Source organism: Bradysia coprophila, unplaced genomic scaffold (genome assembly GCF_014529535.1).
Source record: "Bradysia coprophila strain Holo2 unplaced genomic scaffold, BU_Bcop_v1 contig_350, whole genome shotgun sequence".
NCBI lineage: Eukaryota > Metazoa > Arthropoda > Insecta > Diptera > Sciaridae > Bradysia > Bradysia coprophila.
Window position 1 is genome coordinate 3,846,760 of NW_023503608.1, and position 22,177 is coordinate 3,868,936.

The 22,177-nt window shown below is 35.8% G+C and overlaps 3 protein-coding genes and 1 non-coding gene across 4 annotated transcripts; 3 read left to right on the top strand and 1 right to left on the bottom strand.

The window, feature by feature from the left end:
- Positions 1-3,092: 3,092 nt before the first annotated feature.
- Positions 3,093-5,974, top strand: LOC119080311 (neutral ceramidase-like). The gene is made up of 11 exons (XM_037188586.1): positions 3,093-3,279; positions 3,380-3,488; positions 3,552-3,586; positions 3,648-3,824; positions 3,889-4,016; positions 4,081-4,279; positions 4,336-4,545; positions 4,607-4,702; positions 4,777-4,980; positions 5,046-5,656; positions 5,715-5,974. The coding sequence occupies exons 1-11, from the start codon at positions 3,115-3,117 to the stop codon at positions 5,941-5,943; spliced, it is 2,163 nt and encodes a 720-aa protein (XP_037044481.1). The 5' UTR covers positions 3,093-3,114; the 3' UTR covers positions 5,944-5,974.
- Positions 5,975-12,950: 6,976 nt separating this feature from the next.
- LOC119080312 lies at positions 12,951-13,983 on the bottom strand. Its single transcript, XM_037188587.1, has 2 exons — positions 13,817-13,983; positions 12,951-13,738 (listed from the first exon to the last, which is right to left on the bottom strand). The coding sequence occupies exons 1-2, from the start codon at positions 13,878-13,880 to the stop codon at positions 13,308-13,310; spliced, it is 495 nt and encodes a 164-aa protein (XP_037044482.1). The 5' UTR covers positions 13,881-13,983; the 3' UTR covers positions 12,951-13,307.
- A 1,119-nt stretch (positions 13,984-15,102) lies between these two features.
- Positions 15,103-17,605, top strand: LOC119080313 (conserved oligomeric Golgi complex subunit 6). The gene is made up of 9 exons (XM_037188588.1): positions 15,103-15,262; positions 15,322-15,432; positions 15,493-16,142; positions 16,204-16,295; positions 16,354-16,514; positions 16,580-16,831; positions 16,891-17,074; positions 17,137-17,255; positions 17,319-17,605. The coding sequence occupies exons 1-9, from the start codon at positions 15,182-15,184 to the stop codon at positions 17,547-17,549; spliced, it is 1,881 nt and encodes a 626-aa protein (XP_037044483.1). The 5' UTR covers positions 15,103-15,181; the 3' UTR covers positions 17,550-17,605.
- A 476-nt stretch (positions 17,606-18,081) lies between these two features.
- On the top strand, positions 18,082-18,184 carry LOC119081172. The gene has a single exon (XR_005088455.1). It is a non-coding gene; the product is annotated as a U6atac minor spliceosomal RNA (small nuclear RNA).
- The last annotated feature ends 3,993 nt before the right edge of the window (positions 18,185-22,177 follow it).

Consider the following 22,177-nt stretch of genomic DNA (forward strand, 5'->3'; position numbering starts at 1 on the left):
TTACTATATGAAACAGAAAGGTGTGCGAATCTATTGAAAAGTCTTTGATAAAAGAAGTGAAAGTATTACACCGATGGATGATAATGCATGACGTCTGCGACAGGTGAACGAGATGATGTATGTTTGATACACCCATTTTTGGCGATACTCGATTTTTATGTTATTTTCTCTCGTTGGTTGATTTGATCTCGACATAACCATAAGTTTTTAATAAGGTTTTAGCTTCTAAAATTCATAAAATGACAAAAACACATTCATATAACAACTTGAACCGAGCCATTGTGAATCCAAACATTTTCAAACTTTTCTAATTTCATTTCAACAACCGTATTTTCTTCATCGGAATCAATTGCATCATGTTCTGGTAACTTTTCCATTATTTAAAAAAAAAATGTAAAAAGAAAACCGAATTTTTGTGTATGTAACAGAATGGGAAATAAAAGTTTTTAAGTGAAACTCTTGTATACTACCAACAATCGAAGATATGAGTAATTTGTCTCGTAATAAATAAGTTTGTTGCACACGTGGCAACATAAATTCCATGGACAAAAATTTTCCCTTTCCATTTCCTTTCAATTTCAAAGACTTTTTAGCTTCCAAAACGTTCTATTATGTAAAATTTGAAAGATATACTCATAACTGTAAGCATCCTATAAACCCCCTCTTTACAAGAACTTTGAGAGCGAAACCACTTGGGTATTAAGCTCGCTTAAAATAGTTTCTCCAACGGAGAGTTTGGATGAATGTGAGTTTGGTTTGGTTCTATCTCATTATGGTGTCGTTTATATAATTCCCCTTAAAAAGAGAATCCGTTAATATTCATAGTGAGACAGGAACAAGTACCATAAAAAGATTGATAGAGAAGCAACCATCTGTTAACGATGATAACAAAAACAAAAGTAAAAGTAAGCTTCAGATGGTATTGGTTTATAATAGCAATCTGTTTGCTGTTGCCGAAACAAACGAAGTACAAGATTTTAAATCAATCTTGAACGACAGAAGTAACACAAGGAGTATTGATCACACAGTGATACGGCCTGGCGTTTATAAAATGTTAAAATTGAAAAATGAAACTCATCTTTTAATACCATAATTTTCTCTGTTATGAAAACAAACGGTAACATATTTGGCAAATCTATACAGATTTATTGAAATAACATATTGACAATACACTTTGGTTTGTTTGGTTCGATAATATGAAAGCTTTTTCAGTCTCACTTATTTATCGATGAAGATTTGATACATAAACGAATTATATGGATACCGAGCCAGAAATGGTAAAAAAATTGAATTTGAAAATATTTATATTCCCAGAGCAAATCAAAAACAAACCACAAGAAATATGAACCGACCGAGCAGGAAAACCAAACCGAAAATGAAAACAAATAAAAAAGAAACAAGGAAAATTGTGAGAATGTAAACAATTGAATGGATTTTATCTTTTTATGTTTACAGATACAATATCCGACCGCATATGTATATCCCGATTATACATGACTGTACAAAATGTATGTATATTATACGACCAGAATGAATTATATTCCTTGTACGGTCTATGTTTGTAATAAAAAAAACCTTTTTCTTGACAAATAGTAAAAAAGAAACGATCTTTAAAGGTTATATTACCTTCAAATCTACACTCGGCATAAAAGATGTCTTTTTTATAGCTGCGGTTTATTTGTTGTAACAATCTGTCTTACAAATAATATTTTCTGTCATTCAAATTCTAGTAAGTCCATATAATAAAAGGTAACAATGAATCATTTTGATTGCATTTTCCTCGCCGTATACGAATGAATAAACCATTTTCGTTATTGTTATTGTTCGTAGAGTCTTTGTTCTCGTCTCGAGCCTTTAAATTTCAGAATTAAAGCATAAATTGTCTTTGAGATTTAATTGCAATTTCTATGGGAATTTAAATTAACTTTGTATCCTCTTTTTGAAATCATATAATCGCTTTAAAACTCATTATGTGGTTCCATATATAATAAAGGGATGAGTATCACGAAACCGTTTGCGAATTTTCATTCCAGAATCAACATACGTGTACTAACCAAATACAGACCTTAATCAACATTATCATTCCATCATTTCAATTATCCAATTGTGAAATTATCAATTTTTTTTAGATAAAAGTAAAACGTGCACAGAAGACCACTGTAAGTGGTGTGAGCTTTTAATTCAACAAAGAATTTTCCGGTGTTCAACTTTTTTTTAATTATAAACCGTCGGCACTTTCAGCAACGATAATTAATTTGCAAATCACAATTGATATAATGTTCAATTGCCAAATTATCAGCTTATTTTTAACTCATTAACTTGTCGATGTTATCGGGCGTAAATAAGTTTAAACATCGTTGGTCGGCTAGTTTACCGTACCGTGCGAATAGGTTCGAAGAGCTTTAAGTTTAGGTACACTTGAAGCAATGATTTTTGCTCGAACGAACGAATGTTTTTCTCTGAATGCAGACGATAAGTTTTTAAGCCCCGAGAACCCAAAATCTCATGAGACTGAAACCAGATCCGAATTAAATTTATGATTGTTTTAGTCAACGACTAGGGTACTATGTGACGTTAGACCACATTCCTAAAATACTTACTCATTCGTAGAAAAACCAATGAAAGTCTAGAACAGGTATGGTCGATCGGCGAATTCGTCTTAAACACACTCACATTTTATGTAAAAATAATATGAAAATGAGTGCGTTTAAGTACGAAAATCAAATTTTTATGTCCTCCGGGCGGACAATAGACCATACCTGTTTTACACTTTCATTGAGAAAAACTAGTTTCTGATCAATACTTCAACTTCATGTGTAAATGATGAAAATAGATAGCACAAAAGCCAGGTAAAATTAAGACGGGTCAGGCTCGGAACGGGCCGGGTTTTTATAAGATTTTTTCATCCACTTATGGATTCTCCTCTGGAACATGCATTGTATAGAGTGCTACAAATTTTAAACAGAAACTAATATGTTCCGTATAACAAACGCGATTAAAACTGAATTCGTTGGTGGTTAACAAGATAGCAAGGGCCAATCATTTTTGTTATTATTAAAATAGAAATGGAATAAATATAACTGAATTCTCGATTTCCATTCAATTGCTATTTAAATGCTGGTCAAAAGCAAGCTTGAAATGGCTAAATTCAACTTAATTGGACTTTCGTTAGTCAGTTGTTGGCTCGTCTGCCTTAGTTTTGGGTCTGTTGTTGCTGATGGCTACCAAATCGGTGTTGGTCGTGCAGATTGTACGGGACCACCGAATCAAATTATTTTCGTGAGTATTTGTTATCAATCGAAGAATAGTAGCAGTCAATCATTCGACTGGCTTAAAAAAATTTTATTTCATTTATGATTCGTTTTCTGTGTGTATTCAGATGGGATATGCTCATCCTCCTCAAAGGGGAAATGGATTACATTTGAGACAATTCTCTAGAGCTTACATTGTTGACGATGGCAATAGACGAGTTGTCTATGTGGCTTTTGGTAGGTACCACAAAGTTTTAATGACCAAACTGAAAAATCATTAAAAAAATCTGTAATTTCCAGACGGATCCATGGTCTCACATGCAGTGAAACGAGACGTATGAGCACTTTACCGTCACAAAAAAAATCTTATTTTTAAATCGACATCTTACTCAATAGGTGGTGAGCAAATTGCAAGAGCTTTATGGAAATATTTACTCAATGGACAACATTCTTTTGAGCGCCTCACACACTCATGGTGGACCAGGTGGATACATGATGTACTTCTTATATGATGTGTCCATATTTGGCTTTGTTCGTGAAACGTATCAATCGCTCGTAGACGGAATATTCAATGTATGAAACACTATACTGTTAGGGACTTTGTTGAAAACTCCAACAATTCACTTTGAAATTACAGAGTATAGTTCGAGCTCACGAGAATTTACAAAGTGGACGCATTTACGTTGGCGAAACCGAAGTGAAAGGGGCTAGCAGGAACAGAAGTCCAACATCCTATTTACTCAATCCAGAAGAAGAAAGAGCCCTGTTAGTACTTACAACATTTTGTCGCATTTTCTGGTAATGATTTACTCTTTCTTTACCACGAAAGGTATGCAGGTGATACTGACACAACTTTGATCCAAATGCGATTTGTCAATAATGATAACACCGTTATCGGAGCTATACACTGGTTCGCAACCCATTCCGTGTCGATGAATAATTCGAATCTTCTTATCAGTTCAGACAATGTTGGTTACGCTGCTATTCTCCTTGAGCAAGAAATGAATCCAAACTCCCGTCCAGGAAAGGTACACTTTCACGGCAATTATGTTATGCTTCCAGTGAACAAACAATTTTGTTTTAGGGACCTTTCGTTGCCAGCTTTGCATTGTCTAGCTTTGGTGACACATCACCGAATACCAACAGTCCAAAGTGTGAATTTACAGGTGCAGTTTGTGATCTCTTATCGGCACCATGTCCTTCAGAAGATGGACTCTGTTTTGCGTCAGGACCGGGTAGAGATCAATTTGAAAGTACCAAAATAATTGCGGAGAAAATGTACCAAGGTGCACGGGTAAATGAAATAGCAAAAGAGTCGAATTACTGTTGGTAATGGAAAGTTGAATTTATTTTAGAAAATTCTGACCGAGTCTATTGGCCGAGAAGTGCAAGGTAGTGTTAATTTCGTTCATCAATTTGTCGACTTTTCAACATACCGAGTATCGGAAGAGGTATGTTACGTCGAATTTCTTACTCGTCATTTCTATTTTTCCCAGAATATTTTTTAATAATTGAAATAATTCAGATTAGAGGTTGCGTGCCAGCTCTGGGAGTCAATTTCGCTAGTGGAACCACCGATGGACCTGGCATTCCCGTAACTGAAATAGATTTCGATGCATTCTTGGGCCCGGACTCTCCTGTTGCTGACTTAATAAGAGAACATGCTTCACCTACCGCTGATGATATTGTTTGCCATGCTCCCAAACCCATTCTTCTAGCTACTGGCAGAGTAAGTGCAACGAATTGCGATGAAAACATTGCCTGTCATTTCGAATTTAATGTTTATCGCCTTAGTTCACATTCCCATTCGATTGGCAACCGAGCATTGTCCCAACACAACTTTTAAAAATCGGTGGTGTTGTACTAGCTGCTGTTCCAGCTGAAACTACCACAATGGCTGGACGTCGTTTAAGACGCAGAGTTCAAGAAGCTATTCTTAAAGCTGGTGGCGGTGATGTTCAAGTCATTACATCAGATGTATCGAATATGTACTCCAGCTATGTCGTAACACCAGAAGAATATCAAGCCCAACGTTATGAAGCTGCATTCACTATCTTCGGACCCAACACTTTGTCAGTGTACATTGATCAGTTTGAAAATTTGAGTCGAGCTTTAGTCAATGGATTGACTCTTGAAGCCGGCCCAAGTCCACCATTCCTAGACGACCGAGTAGTATCAACTCAACCAGAAGTATTGTTTGATGGTACCCCGATCGGCCGTAGCTTTGGAAATCTGTTGAGGCAACCAAATCAAAATTACAACACAGGCGATTCAGTGGATGTTGTGTTTGTATCCGGAAACCCGAGAAATAATTTGCAGCATGACAACACCTACTTCAATGTCGAACGACAGAATTCCTACGGCGAATGGACTGTAGTTGCTTCTGACGCAGATTGGGAAACTAAGTAAATCTATTTAATTCTTCTGCTATACTTGCAAGTCTGAACTATTGTCCGCTTTCAGATTTGTATGGGAACGTACAAACCAAGTGTTAGCCCATAGCACAGTAACTGTAACATGGGACATTCCAGAAAACGCAGACAGTGGACTCTATCGAATTCGCCATTTCGGAACATCCAGAGACATTCTCGGCAGATTTACGTCGTATGTGGGAACGTCGAATACATTTACCGTGAATAATGGTGGACGAAGAAAGTTTCCCAATAAATTTTCACATAAAATAACGCAATAAATGATTGAAAAGTAAAGAAAACAAATTCACAGTACAACTACGGCTTTTTCTATTGAATGTAAGAATAATTGTTCCATTTTGCCACCCCTTCGTCTGTGGAAGACATGCGAAGAGTGTTCTAAGTGACACCCCTCAGGTGTACGTTTACAAGTTTTTACTATCTCACTACTCGCCAGGCCTTCAATTTGATTTATTTAGCAATCAATGACAAAACCATAACGGCGTGATGTAGTTCGAATGAAAAGTTCATTGCAAATGCTTTTGCTAAGCTTGTTTTTGACAGATAAGTTGTGGAATGCAAGTTTTTTTAAGGAAGGAAAACCGATCTACTATTTTTGATTTTGGGACAAGATATAAAATTGTGGAAAGAAAATAGTCTTGCCTGTCCCATAATTCTGTCGTTGCTAAAAATCATTTCTGTAGGTATGTACCCTTTTAGATTTAACACTGAAATTTCAACTGCTAAGTGCCATTAAACAACTTTTCAGATGCATATATCCACAGCAATTGAGACATCAATTCACTCAATGACATAAAACCACATATTCACAAAATAAATTTACCGCAAAAACTTTGGGCTAATAAATTTAAATCCCCATCTGAATGCTTCTACCACAATATTATCGATAAATACATCAGGTTAAGAAAAACCCTATTTGAAACGGTTGAATAATTTTTCCTTACGATAATGCTGTTGAGGGACAAAACCATTTACATATAATCGGATATCTTATGGGTTGTGTTTAGCGAGTGCTGGTGTATTGATTGTAGATTGTATTCTGATTTGATGGAATAGTTTTCTGTTGGTCGGTTACATGATGTTAATAATGTAATCGGTAAGAGATGGTTCACAAATTACGTTCCATTTTTCGCAGGTATTTCCTCAAGCCTTCTCTTGTCTTGCATCAACTCAATGGTGTAATGGTTAGCTCGTTTGCTTTCCATTATTCGACTGAGTTGCCAGTGTGAGGGTTCGAAACTCAACCGCAGCAGAAAAAAAAAATCGGTTGTCAGACGTGTACACAAATATACAGCTAGCTGAATCGATTAAAATCTGGTGTAGTTGTGTGTAGAGATGTCACAAGGCTTACTGGTAAAAGGCATTGTATTGTTGGAAGCTGTCGGTATTCTATTCCTAATGCGGTTTAGTGGCTTTAGTACTGCTAAGGCGCAATAATCAAAAATCCTTCAGAGTGTAAAATACTTTGAAGATGTAGCTCATACAATATACCATGTGTGCAACTGCCTTCATTAGCTATATCTCATTAAATGTAAATTTTACATTACGGACGTAGATTTACTGTTTGGAAAAATGTGATTCCTGAAATAAGCTCCAGCTCGTACTAGGGTACTATACAGTTCACATTAGCAAAACAAGTTCTTTCGTTAGGAAAATTACTATATCTCAAACAGTCCTATTTTATTCACTGAACCCGTCAGATATGGAAAGATTATTTTTAAACGAAAAATCTGATATGTGATGCAGTGGTATATAAAATTAGAAAACAATATATTTCAATGTTCCGGGGCATTGATTAACATAACAAGTGAAGCTTTTTATCTTTTAATTTATGAATAATTTATATTGCAGACATTATTCTACTAGTTTTCGGCATTAAATATTTTCAAAATCAATACTGCAACTTCAGTTTTAATTAGTGTTGGACGGGGTTCCAGTAGAAAATAGGACAATTTTAAGTTGTTGTTGTTGATAACATAACATTTCGAACTCAATTTTCTATGAATTTAAGTCTACGATTGAGCATTGGGTATAATTGAGTTCATTGACTCTATCAGTAATAAAGACATGGAAATTTTTCGACTCAAATTAATATAAATCTCTACACTCGTGTACCAGTAATTTTGCTACTCAGAGAGGGGTATACGTACACCTATCACATAATTTTTTACCCTCCATATACTAGTAAATCCGACTAATGGGCCTCGACAGGAACATCTTTCTGTAATCTCAGTTTATTTAAAGATATCTGTAGACTGGTAGCCTAGTGTTCTGTCTTTTCTCGTAAAAATATCTTCAAGAAAACGTTCATGAGTGTTTTAACTATCGTTATAAGAAAGCTTTCAAATTGTCCATCTAGTGGAAATTTGTGTACCTCAAAATTGTTTTCACCACCGCCAACAGTTTCATTGCTATACCGAATATCAATGTGAATTTAATTCGTTGAAATGTTTCCCTCTTACCTAAACGAAACTATGATGCGAAAGTAAAAAATTCTATTGAAATTATTTCAATCTTCTCATAAGGAATGGGCTCTCAACGTTTGAAAATATTTACATTTTTATTTCATCTACCATTCCCTTCGAAAATAGATCATTTACCAGATAAAAATGATAATAATTCACTGTAATTACCTAAAATCACTTTCCAAAACATGACCTGGCACCATAAATTACAGTAACGCAAGAGTGTGTGTGAACGAATGGGAAGCTTTTCCGTATTACATGAAAGCGTATCATACAGCAAAAGCTTTTCGGTTGAAGTGTTTGTACACTGTGTGACGCGACAAGCATGCTTTACAATTTTGCAGTAATATTGGTAAATCCAATGCGGTATAATTTTCATCTACCATCGCACTGTGTATAACGACACGCACAATTGTTACTATACAACGTGGTTAATATATGAATATATGTGGGTTAAGAAACTTCAAAGAAAAACAAATCGAAAAACAAACTCTTTACGTCCAACTGATTGCGGAGGACATTATGCAGCGGCGTGGTAAATATGGGTATTTCAAACAATTAAGAACTGTCGTTTTTCATGAAAAACGGCTGTTAAAATAAGTGATGAGTGGGAAGTGTTCGCATATTTAGGAAAATATGTAGGTACTAACCGAACAAAATGAACTAATATTTCAATTAAGATGTGCTTGCCATCGGTGAAAGGAAAACCATAAAGCTATTCCACACGTTTGAACTATAAGAGATATTTTCAAACGAAAACCGCAAAAGCTTGTTTCAACATGATGAGCTTCCGTTTCGTTTGAACAGATGATAGTTTGACAAACGGAAGTGAATATCTTTGTTTATTTACGTTTTGTTTCATTTAATTTTCGCTGCTGATTTCGTATTCCAATAATGCAGTTTATACAACAACAACAAAACATGTTAAAGAAATGAAGTAAAAGATTTGAAATCAGTGGAAGTACTTAGATTGAATTAAGTAATAAATACGAAGGTAAAACCGCTGAATTAACTTCAGAGGCGGATGACTTGTTTTTTAAACGTTCTTTAAAAAAAATATTCCCAAGCTTGGCAAGTAGTGTAAACATTTTCTCACTTACATATAGCGTAAAATTTTGGTTCTCTTTTTGGCTCAAGTTATCAGCAACGGAACGAAATTGTACAAATATATCAGAAACGGGCTAATTATCTGTTATCGACATCAACGACAAAAATAAGTAATGGTCTGAAGCTAACGTGGATTTTGTGTTTAAACACCTGTCGTTGCTGAAAGGATCTCATCGTCTTTTTTTCAGGTAAAGTATGAAAGTATGCAGTTTTTGAAATTTATCTAACCTCACGGTTTAATCTATTAAATTCTGCTGTTAATACACTGTCCAGTTCACTTTTTATAACTCAGTGCAGGAGTTTGTTGTTTCAGTAGATCAAAAATATAAATCGTGTAATGCTGAATTCTTTGGTAACTTTGGAAGATTACCTCGCAATAAACTGTCTATTGTTTAAATAAAATACCTAGGTGTTACTTATCACAGAATATATTCGAAAGAAAATTACAAAAGAAAACTGATCAGTCGATACAAATGATAAAATCTATTTTAAATATTGTAACCTATCAAAGGCGTGTCAAGTTTTAAAAACAACCATTAAAAAGTGCACAATTAAAGTGATTTATACACAAGAAAACGTAAACGTTTAACTTAAATTCCAACTTTTATTTCAACAAATCAATGAATCAATCAATTAAATTTCAAAACGTTGACTTTTATATTCTCAAATTTTATGATTTTTTTCTTCTTCTTTTTATTACTTTTATCTATTAGATTACTTTCTCATTATCTCATTTTTATTAGTAGTAAATTTACACGGATTCATCATTTTCATTTAAGGATCTACACGTACAAAAAATTATCATAGCCTAGGATCGATATTAGTATGCGTTTTCGGAGTGTGTCGATTCTTTGGTGTAAGATAATAATATTAAATTAGGAATCTGCATTATTTTCACTGAAAGACAATGACACATTAAGTTTTTAACTAATTCTCTTAATATACAAATCACTGAGTTTTAACATTTTATTTTTGTATCATAAATTATAAATACATTTTCATGGTCATAGCCAAGATATGGATATGTTTTCAAATATTTTACTGAATTAAATACCAGTCTGAAAAATGCTGATTGCTGAATGATATGGTAAAATATCAATAAATAGACAAATGACGATCAACAAGGACATATCGTTAAGTTATATTTATTAACAAATTTAAATCGAAATTTTGTGCAAGTATTGTTTTATCGGAGAATTTAAAACGAATTGAGATTACCAGAATATTGTTAGATCACCATTTGAATTATTAACATTTCTTAAAAGGATTTAAAAGTTTCACTTAATTTTATTATTAAACTCAAACGCAAATCGTTTCGATGTCAGTCACATACAACGGCATAAACATATTTCAGATCATCATCAATTGTAATATCTTTACTATGTATCCATATTACGTATGATGATAACTGTTGCAATTGGATACTTTGGAAGGAGACTGAAGGACAAACGGTCATCTTTTAACAACAACGTAAACGAGCGATAAACTCATTTTAGTGCATCTTTATGTAGCAAAAATGTGCGCTAAAACAAATGAAGTAAAAGATTTTTCGTGTAATACCGAGATACTAGCCAATATTTTTTTAAACGAAGGAAGTACAAGATTCAATTTTTTTTTGTAAAAGGCAGAAATGATGCGTAATATCAAAATAAATTCATTACAACAACATAGTCAGCATTTGACCTCTTACAATCGGCATAGGAGTTAAAATTTAGCAATCAGTGTCGTAAGTTATGCATTCTCAACAGTATGCAAATTATACTTCGATTGAACTCTTAATTGTTATTTATGACATCGAGTGCAATGTACTTTATTAGGCTCTAGGTGTGTAATTACGAGGCCACAAGCCGTGTGTCATAATACACATCTTGAGCCTAATAAAGTACTTCGCACCGAGATTCATACAACGTTTTATGCCACTGAGGCATCCAAAGTTTGCAAATATTGCATATTATGATGCTGAGTGGCATAAATTGATCTAAATATCCTTGTTGTTTCTTATTGAAAATGACGACACCATCTATTATGCAAATAGAATTTTTGCTCTGCTTAATTCGATGGATTATGAGAGAGGTAATAATGACCCTCATGAAAATAAATGTTGAAAAGTGCAGGATTACTGCAATAGACAACAAAGGCAAAATATATTGTGTTACGTGAAACGTCATAATCGTGTACTTCCAGGTGTAAATTTGTGCTGGACAGCGAGCAAAAAAATTATTGGGTTGAAAAGAAAAAGTTGGTTGCACTTGAATGCAAATCTGATTCGTCGGATCATTCAAATGAATTTTTGTCCCAAGACAGTAAACGAAATACAGTGAACGACATCTCAAATGTCTCACTGTCAAATTTCTCTGAGAATTTTATTGTGTCATTGCAAATTCACAATGACATTCTCTGAAAAAAATGACAGTGAGACATTTGAGATGTCGTTCACTGTAAAGCAGGTAAGTTATACGCCTTCAGGTTTTTATCTTGACCCTAGCCGATTTGCATTTATCACCTTTTTCAACGATCAATATTTTTCACTGCATAAAACAAACACACACAAGTTCTCTGACTCTATACATGAAGTGCTGTTTTCATTCAAGGTTCTGAAAGAGGGATTAAGACGTCTGCGAATTAACAACTTTTAGTACAAATTGGAGCAATTTCTTGAAAGAATTTTTGGACATTCTTAAACTTTAGGATTTTTAAGAATTTTGTAGAACTTTAAAATAGGCCTGAAGGTCAGGGCCTGAAAGTTTTTTAATTTGTAAATTCAAAAATTTGAGAATTTTTGTAAAAAGAATTTAATGGAATTTTCAAGAATTAAATTCCAGAAAAGAGGCCCTGCACTGCAAACCAGGGCCTATTTTTAGAATTTTTTTTCCAAAATTTCCAAAAAAAATTAAAAAAATTTCCAAAAACTGCGAACGTCCAAAAACCAAATTTTTCCACCATTTCGAACGGTTTTGGCAACTGCTGAATCAGCCTTGCGTTTTAACTGACTCTCGATTATTTTTTGACACTATCAGGTTTCAAATGAAGACGAGGATGATTAATTTGAAAGATGAGAGCGTCAATAATCAAACATAAATCATTGAGAGCCGGCTAAAACATAAGGCTGAGCTCCGGAGTTGCCAAAACAGTTCGAAATTATGGAAAAATTCGGTTTTTGGACGTTCACCGTTTTTGGAAATTGGCAAAAATTCCAAAAATAGGCCCTGCACTGAAAACAGAAAATTCTCTTTCAATTTCGTGAAGGCGCCTCTAGAAATTTGGGTGCCACTGTCTTAGTGATGAACTTAGAGGTGTCTTAACCAGTTCTTTCAGAATTTGACTTGCGTTTTGTTTGCTTGACAGTACAGTGTGACTTATCAAAATATGGGAGAGATTCCAATTATCGCATACAATCATAAACAGATGTAAAGCCTGCGATTGCATAAGTCCAATTACACTTTGTGTGGACAAGATACGGTAACTTATTACATGAAAAAAGCTTTCTAGTTGCCAATTTAAGTTATCCCGAAGTCCTATCCCGAAGCTATGCAAACAGTGTCTTAAATAAATTATTTTCAAAAATGAAACAGATGCCTCCTATACCACTTTCGTGATTATCATGAGCAAATATACTTAGCAATGTGATGAGTGTAAAACGAATTGTGTGCATCTTTATCATGCTGTTGATGTTTACATTGGAGGTTGTTATTGGATTCGGTTTGATTCACTTTTTTTATTTAAATGTTCGAATGTTTTCACGATACACAAATTTTTACGATTTATATCTGAGTAAACATCGATGATTGCGTCTGCTCTGATACTAAACAGAAATTTAAATTTATACATAGTCGACGACTCGATGAGTCAGTAGTCATACAGTCATACAGTGTACAGAAACAAACAAAATATTTACATAACTAATTCCGAGACATTTTTTCTCCTCTTAAAACTAAACAATAATGTGATGTGGTCTGCGTATAATATACATCTCACCCGACTTTCCGGCCCTCTCTTCCATCGTTACCAATTCCATTTCCATTCGCAAAAATCTTCACCATCGCCCGACTCTTCTATATCAAAGGTGGATCATCCGTGTCATTGCCCATCATCACGTCCTCATACAACGGCCGATTACGTTGTGTCATTCGCAAATTTCTAATTCGTTGCTTGATTTGCAATTTCTTAACGCCAATAACTATCAACGTGAATGCAACTACTAAACATATCGATATGAATATTCCGCCAAGGATGTGATGCGAACTGACTGGTTTATTAGCAGCATCCTGATCCGAGTGGGTCGATGAACTCTTACTGGCCATCACTCGATTGTCAACAAACAGACAATAATCACTGTCGCTCTTATAATTTTTGTTAAATTCGTAATTGTCACCAATGCAATGACATTCGCCGGCATATGATGATGAATTTGATTCGGCTATTTGGGAACATTTTGTACTAGCTGGGCAACCATTTATCCATGACGAAATGTTGCACTTTTTGTCTGGAAGAAGGTGAATTTTTCTGGGTGAATTTCAACGATTTTATGTAAGAATGAACTGTGCGTTCGGCAGTAACTTACAATCGTGAACGGCGTGCACAATTTGGAAAGTAAATAGAAGCCAAAGAACACTTGAATGGATCATTTTAATGCTACACTATTGAATGATTAAACAATTTTCTGTACGCCATATATATTTTTGTTATCTTTTTCCTTCTGCTTCTTCTTCGGAAAGGCGAACGTATTGATACTCCGGTGATTCATATGTACTTGGTCAGGGGGAACGCAATGTGACGTAATTCAAAAAGTTTCAATTTTCGTAAAATGTTTTCAAATTCAGCCTTGTGCTATAAAGAGAATAGCAGCGAGATGTTACAGTCATCAGAGTTCAAATTTAGAACAAATCAATAATTGGGGTCGGTAATATCAATGAAAGTACAAACCAGGTATGGTCTGTTATAGAGTATACTTTCATTGGATAATTACCCTGTAAAACCAACCTCCTTTTCACCTTTACAGCATGTTAAGCGACTGAAGTTCAGTCACTGAACCCTATTGAAAAGAAGACTTTTTGACGTAAGACGCGTCTTTTCACATTAGACGGGGGAGAACAGCTGTGACTTCCCGGACCATTATCTGACTGTTCGCCCGGAGCACTATAGCAACGCCATCTGGACGTTTATCATCGCTTCCACATAAACCAGTCGGTTCCAATCTAATCTAAGCAGTATATTCGACCAAATTCAATCCACATTTGATGATGTTGTTCAAATTGAACTCAAACCAGGAATGCCAGAATCTGTCATCTGGCAGTCAGATCTGTCGTCAAAAGCACTACAAACGCATTGATGTTCATAGCAGAGATCACAGCCGAGACGAAGGCCAACCAACATCCGGATTGCATTGTTATCCAGTAACGTACCGATGTACCAGGCACCAGATTCCTGCGAAGCGATGCCATATTTTTAGCCGGAGCAACCTCTGTCATGAATGATAATTCGTTATGCAGTCGAGTAATGTTCATTGAATTCTATTGTTGCTGAGATGACGGATTCTTGGGATGAAAGGTTTTTGGGCAACGAATTCTACATCTTCATGCATTCAAACAATGCACTTCAAGCAAAAGTGATCATAGACGACAGCTGCCAAATAGAATACTATTTTGCATGAAATGGTTTATTACAGTGTTTTGTGGTTGTGTTTTACACAATATCAAGTTTCAGTACCCTGTTTAGAGTACTACTCCCACTCATGCGATGATTCAAAGTATCTTCATTGCTTATTTTTGACGACATTCTCGCAACGGAGACGCAAACGATGCAGATGATAGAGACTTTCATAATGCCGTTTTGTAAACTCTCCCCCAATGACAGATGTCACAACACAAGACGTGTCAAGTCAACTCTGTCTATTTTTCAACTCTTTTCGATTTGTTTTCCTTAAAAAATGAGTGAAATTTCAAAAAATGATGATCCAATCAAGAAAAGAATTAATAAAACTCTCGAAAGTCGCCTTGACACAGACAAGGTAGACGCGTATCCTTGCACTCTGTAACACAGAAGTGACCATTATTCTGCATTTTTCAGGAAGCTATTGAAGCTTTGACCGACTTATCAACTTTTTTCCATGAAAACACTTTGCAGACGAGACGGAATCTACGAAGTCAAATTGAAAAGAGAAGTTTGGCCATCAATGAGGTTCTGCAAAAAGTTAGACTTGGAGATGATCAGTCCCTAAGAGTGTCTTAAATTCCACAGAATTTTCTCACCGCCCTGAAACAAGTGAAAGAAGCTGTTGATGCAATTTACTCCGACATCAGTTCGATGACATCGGCAGTGAATGAGATGCAGGAGTGTCTTAACAGCGCTCAATCTCAGTCGCACGATTTGATACAACAAACGAACAATTTGCAGGCGGAAAGTGACAAATTGCAATTGCAACAACAAATAGCCGGTGCGTTCCTATCGAAATTTCAGTTGACCATTGCCGAACATCAACAGCTCTATGGTAGTTCAAGAGACGATCCCATCAAATTGGAATTCTTCGATGCACTGGCTCGTGTCCAGAAAATCCATTCCGAGTGTAGAGTCCTGATGCAATCGGGTTATCAGACGGCCGCTTTGGATATAATGGAGGAAATGACATTGCATCAAGAAGGTGCTCTGGAACGTTTATATCGATGGACTCAGCACCATTGCCGTAATATCGATCTGAATGAGATTGGCGTATTGATGGAAATGGCAATGCAGAAACTGCAAGATCGGCCGGTGTTGTTCAAGTATGTAATCGATGAGTATGCAACTTCTAGGCGATCGATTTTGGTGCGGAACTTTATTGATGCTTTGACTATTGGTGGGCCGAATGGGAATCCCAAGCCGATCGAATTGCACGCTCATGATCCCAAGAGGTAAGAAGGATGTGGTGTGGCGGTTGGTGAACGATTGATGACAATTTTTGTAATTCGATAGATACATTGGCGATATGTTTGCATGGATTCATCAAGCAATTCCAACGGAAAAGGAAAATTTATTGCTTCTGCTGAAACAGTGTGACAAACACGGTAATTTTGCTAAAAGAATATTCCTAATCGATCCCCTAAAGTGTCGTTCTACTGGCAGATTTAACGGATCAAATCCAAACCGCTCTGAGTCACATCTCTGACGGAATTTGTCATCCGCTGAAAGTTCGTGTTGAGACCGTTCTCAATTCGGAAAAGGACCTGATTGTACTGTACGCTGTGGCTAACTTAATGCGATTCTATCAGAATATCGTCAACAATGTAAATTGGAAATTCGATTGCGTCACATCGTCCCAAACAATTTATGTATTCACTTCCATTGACAGGTTGTCAAAGGCGGTCAACTAGAGGAATGTCTGCAAAATCTTCAAGCCTTCAGCGAACATTCATACCTCAATTCTTTGTCACAACAGGTGAAAGTTTTGTTGCAGGGGCCGCCAGGAAGTACTAACATCGGGCTAGAGCCGCCGAAAAGTGATCTGGTGCCACCACAAAGCGTCAACAAACTGCTGAGTATTTTAAAGGAAATCTTGTCCGTGGCCAGTATGGTTGAAAGTCGTCAAAGTGACATTACCAAGGCAAGACACAGATATCCCCTTCAACGTTCAATTGTCGCTAATTCTGGTTTCTCTAACAGATTGTCTCGTGCGTTATCGATCCACTGTTGCATTCCGTCACCGAATCTGCATCGCATCTACCATCAGTTGATATGGCATGTTACATGCTGAACTGTTTGTACAATATGCAGTCAACACTAGCAATGTATGAGTATATGGACGATCGTATGGAGCGACTTCAAGCGCAGTCGGATGCTCAAATAGGTTGTGTCGACGAAAGGTTTCAACGAAATGCGGAAGTTTAACTAAAAATGGATTTTTCACAGATACATTGACCTCGGAACAAGCATCGTCTTTGGTGGCAAATTTGAATTTAGGTCCAATTTACACCATCCTACAGAGTTCGACCACAAAATTGGATTTGAATCAATTGAAAATGTTCATGGTACGTGTGTTGTAAACAAAGTAATTTTGCAAAATCGTAACGAAATCGTCTGTTAATATTCAGGATAAGTTGGATGCCTTTGTGGAAATGCCCGAAATTCTGTTACTACCACAAGTAACTCTGTTGCAAAGCACAAATCATCGATTAACGGTGCAGAAACGAGCCCAGAGTGTAATCGTTGCTATCTACAAGCAGCTTTATGAGCGAGTTCACGATCCCAGCAATGAATACCAGAACACCGGTTCGGTATTTAAGAAGACACCGGAAGAAGTGGCTGAATTATTGTCGTGTTAATTTTAGGTTCAATAAATTTGTTATTCGAGAAGTAATAGAAATGGTGGTCAATCATCAGAAGATGTTTGGGTAACAATTTTCATTTATTTGACTGTTTGGGACGTGAAGATATGGAAGAATCATAACCCCTCTCATGACTGGTATTGTCCCAAGGTAAAAATTCGACACTCCCATATAAACTGACCCGGAATACTACTGAAAAGTAATTTCATATCTTTATCAAGGAGAAGCTTTGATTTTGACGTCGAACGTTGCTTCAATTTTTAACCTATTTGTTCAGTAAAATCTCGAAAATAATTGGATTGAGAATGTAATCAAGTTCATACAGGCAATCAACCAATTCTACTAACGGCAAATAACTCAGCCAAAATCATACAAAAATAATCTTTTTGAAAAAATCCGAAAATAAACCGCCCAAAAATAGTACCACAGTTTGTTGACGGATGGCGCCATATTTCATTTTCTTTACAATTCGCTAGACCCAATTTTACCACTGATTGTGTTAAAAGGCTGAGTCAATTCGGTTGTCATTGTGAAATTTGAAAGGAGAGCAGGTTAGCACTCCCCTTGACAAGGATGGAACACATTTTGATCGGACGGCACATGAAAAATGTTCGATCAAACCATTTTTTTTTATTTCAACGACTTAGATGGAATGGATGATTTGTTTCTCAATATTCAAATGCAACAATGGAACATGGTGTACATTATTTCAGATGATATGTGGAGCTGATGGAGGTGATAAAACAACTTGTCAACAGAGAAGAGTCAAGACGTAATGAAATTAATAACAGAGCAAAATAAAGAAACACGGACAGGAATCCTTACTCCTAAAGTAAACAATTTTTTTCATGCTCCATGTGGAACGAAAATGTTGTCAACTTTGGATTTTTTTCACGAGCTTTCATCCCTTTGCATGAATACTTTGCATGTTACAAAGTTACATACGACATGTCTTGGACTATTGAGTTAAAGTACTTTCGCTTGTCGCCCGAACGAAGTGAAACTCGCCAAATTGTCCAAAATTAATCGTCCAAGACACGTATCATACGTGACGTATGTAAATAATTATTGGACGAACATTTGTTATATTGTTGTCGTTCAATGTTTGTTTACTCATTAGAAATGTTATCCGCAAGAAAAAAAAGTTCCAGTTGTTCTTATGGTTCAACCAACGCACTGTCAGTGCTTTGGTTCAACCAAATTGTTATCTGTTGAACTGGTTATTGATACATTTGAATCAAGTTATTCGCTTGTTCATTTATTATTTTGGTAAAGAAAGAATTAATTATCTGTGGCAGCGGGATTCGTCATCCACCAGGCGAAATAAATTGCTGATTTCAAATAACAAAAATAAAAAAAAATACAGAAACTGCTCGACTCAATTCAACTTATTTAATTTAAAAAAAACCTTTCCCCATCAAAACCTCGCAATGACCAAGCCACAAAAACTAATCTTTCTTAATAAAAAAATCTCAACCCGAGCCTCGACCAAAATTTTTTATTTTTTTTTTATTTTGCAAAAAGATTGTAGTGTGACCTTATTAGCTAGGCTGACACTGGTAGTTCACTCCGGGACGCTATCCCACTACTGCTTACCACGGGAACTCTTGGTTGCTGGTTTTCACCCCTCACCCGGTTCATTCCTCCTTAGTCAACCTGAATACATCGGACTCCTCCGTTGTACCCATATTGATGATAAGCTTAGTGCGGACGTCCCGTCAACATGGCCTGGCCAATGTACAGAACCCCCAGCCTCAAATCAGTCTACAACCCAACCTCCGAGTAGCCGGATTACAGAAGATGCCAACCTTCCAGTTGAAGATGTTGTATTAAATGTTGTAGTTATTGTTTACACTGACGTCACACACTGTCACGTATTATGTTATTGCTTTTCACACTCACGACAACTGCATTAGTCGGTCTCTTTTCTTTCTAACACATCGCACGATTAAGGTATGAAGAAATATGAGTGTGTGAGAAATTAAATGGTACACACTTTACATTGGCATTTAACGCTGTGACGTCACAGCTCACTTTGGTACGATTTACAAAGTGGTTAGGCTTCCACCACCGATATTTTGGGTTCGATGCTCATAAAATACTTTTTTTTTATTTGCTGATCGCAAAGCTTATGATTTCAAAAGTTTTATTTTTGATTTACCATTTCTAAAAACATCAAAAAAGTAAAGAGATCAAAGAAAAATCGCTGAAATTCTTTTTTTTCAGTCAATACAGAATCTAAAAAAAATGTATGACCGTCTGGTTGGTAACATTAGTAATGTTGGTAATATTCAGTATAATTTACAACACAGAGACATCTATGTAAAAGTGAAGAACTAATGAATTGCGCGGAACTTTTAACTTTTCGTATGGTTTGTTTTGCTTTGATGTAACATATGTATGAGAATACATCGACAATCCTCCGGTTTAGAAAGAGAAATTATTGTTTTAGTGAATTTTCTTAATGCATAACAAAGCCCCTAATGATCTATAACCTATTGCAGAGAAAGTTTGTGCTGTGGAATATGACATGAAGAGTTTTTGGAAATCCCGTTTTGTAAGTGTTTAACATATCAAAAACGTACTTTCCACCACACCTACCAACCACATATAATGGGTGTTGTTGTTAGTAGAGACAATAATTTTATCAACGGACTTGATTAATAAGGTCAACTGTTTACTGACGTTTCCCTTATTCTCAACACTTTTTCGAAATCTAATGAACTCATAGTCATTCATATTCTACACTTCATGCGGAAATCACACAGGTAATAAGAAAGACTATTTTTCGAGTTTTGAGAGCATTCCACTACAACACGTGCTGATTCAAAATATTTGGTCATGTGTGTCTGAACAAAAAAGAAGATTCACGAAACTTACACAAAGCGCGAACCAAAATTAGTGTTCGGTAAAATTAGTTCCGGATTTGAAAGAGAATGAAGAAGAATTAAAAGACATCATTACAAATAAGTATATTAGTATTGCAATTCGAAAAGAAACATTAGGAATAAAATTAAAAGCAATTAGTGATGAGAAAAAGCAAAAGATTAATGAAGCTTCTCTAAATGATATAGAGAAAAGTGCGGGTTCGAGAGCTTCTGACCCCTGAGTTGGCAGTAATTCTATCGGCAAAAATAAACCAATAACTGCTTCTCAAGAAAAAGTAATTAATTCTAAAATAAAAAGGGATCTTGATGAACTTGCTCATTCAAAAACTGATAGCTACCCTAAACAAACTAGCACTATCAACCCTTTTGTTAATATAGCCCTTAGTGATGGAGAAAAGTTTAGAAAAGATATAGCAGAAATTATTAGAGGTGTAAGTGTAGAATTAGATGCTGATCGTATTGCTAATTCAATAGACTTAAAAGGTATTGATTTTAGCAAAATTGACTTGAAAAATAAGGACAACAAAAAAACTTTAACTGAAAAAATAGAAGGTCAAGCTTAGTCCTGTTCATTTTAGAGAAATAGTCTCAAATTCATCTGGCATGGTGTCTATCTGGTCCGGAAGGCTAAAATATTGGACCCGTATTTTTAGCCCCGTACGAAGTACTGGGGGCTTATAAGATTAATATGCCGTAGATGCAACGCTGGCTTGTTGGGAGGGCTTGCACATAAATCGAGTAAATCTCATCCGATTTTGCTAGATTTAGTTTTTTATGGAAGGTAATTGAATACCTAAAAGAACGTGGCGAAAAAAGTTTCAAATTTGGACCCTTGGACTAAGGCCGCTACTCGGCCCTAAGTGTTTTTTGCACATAAATCGAGTAAATCTCATCCGATTTTGCTAGTTTTTGTTTCATTTGAGAGGTAATTGAATACCCAATGGAAAGTTGGCAAAAAATTATGTCGTAAATTGTTGGTTTTATTTGAGAGGTACTTCGTACGGGCTTTCGTAATTGCGCTATGCGCAATTTTAAAAATGAACACTTTCAGTAAATTTGACCATGCCCAACTTGACTTGTATTTTGGTAACAGACGCATTAGAGGGTTGTAGACGTATTAGGGTTCCGGGCGTATTACGGCTACGGACGTATTATGTTTACGGAGGAAGTAGGATTACGGGTCGTACGGGGCTAAGTCGCAGCAAACGCTCCGACTGTTCTGATGCCTTGTTTTTTAGAATTTTAAAAAATAGTTTAGATCTGGGGAGCGAAGCATTTGTTTAAATGCACGAATGCGTATGTTAGAAGAGTAAAAAAGATATACACCATCAACCTCCTCTCTTCTAACCAATGCTTTCGTACATTTGAACAAATGCTTCGCTCCCCAGATCTAAATTATTTTTTAAAATTCTAAAAAAAAATACGGGTCCAATATTTTAGCCTTCCGGACCAGATAGACACCATGCCAGATGAATTTGAGACTATTTCTCTAAAATGAACAGGCCTAGTCAAGCTACAACTTATGCACGAAATATTGATGAACAATACGTTGCAAGGGTTCTGTCAATGGATCTAAGACTTATTGTTGATGAAGTTAATGATGCAGAAAGGGGTTTTGATAAGCTTGCTCTTTCACGAGCTGCTCAAGAGAGTGTGCAAATATTAAAAAATTCAGAAGTTGCTGGAATAAGAGATGTAGCTAATGAACTTTATGATGCAGAAAGGGGTTTTGATGAG

Excerpts from the sequence above, each read along its gene's own strand:
- LOC119080312 (XM_037188587.1), bottom strand. The coding sequence starts at position 13,880 with ATGATCCATTCAAGTGTTCTTTGGCTTCTATTTACTTTCCAAATTGTG. Across the intron at positions 13,739-13,816 it reads TGTGCACGCCGTTCACGATT|ACAAAAAGTGCAACATTTCG; the intron begins GTAAGTTACTGC and ends ACCTTCTTCCAG.
- LOC119080313 (XM_037188588.1), top strand. The coding sequence starts at position 15,182 with ATGAGTGAAATTTCAAAAAATGATGATCCAATCAAGAAAAGAATTAAT. Across the intron at positions 15,433-15,492 it reads GAAGTTTGGCCATCAATGAG|AATTTTCTCACCGCCCTGAA; the intron begins GTTCTGCAAAAA and ends TAAATTCCACAG. Across the intron at positions 17,075-17,136 it reads GCAGTCGGATGCTCAAATAG|ATACATTGACCTCGGAACAA; the intron begins GTTGTGTCGACG and ends GATTTTTCACAG.
- LOC119080311 (XM_037188586.1), top strand. The coding sequence starts at position 3,115 with ATGCTGGTCAAAAGCAAGCTTGAAATGGCTAAATTCAACTTAATTGGA. Across the intron at positions 3,280-3,379 it reads CACCGAATCAAATTATTTTC|ATGGGATATGCTCATCCTCC; the intron begins GTGAGTATTTGT and ends GTGTGTATTCAG. Across the intron at positions 4,981-5,045 it reads TTCTTCTAGCTACTGGCAGA|TTCACATTCCCATTCGATTG; the intron begins GTAAGTGCAACG and ends TTATCGCCTTAG.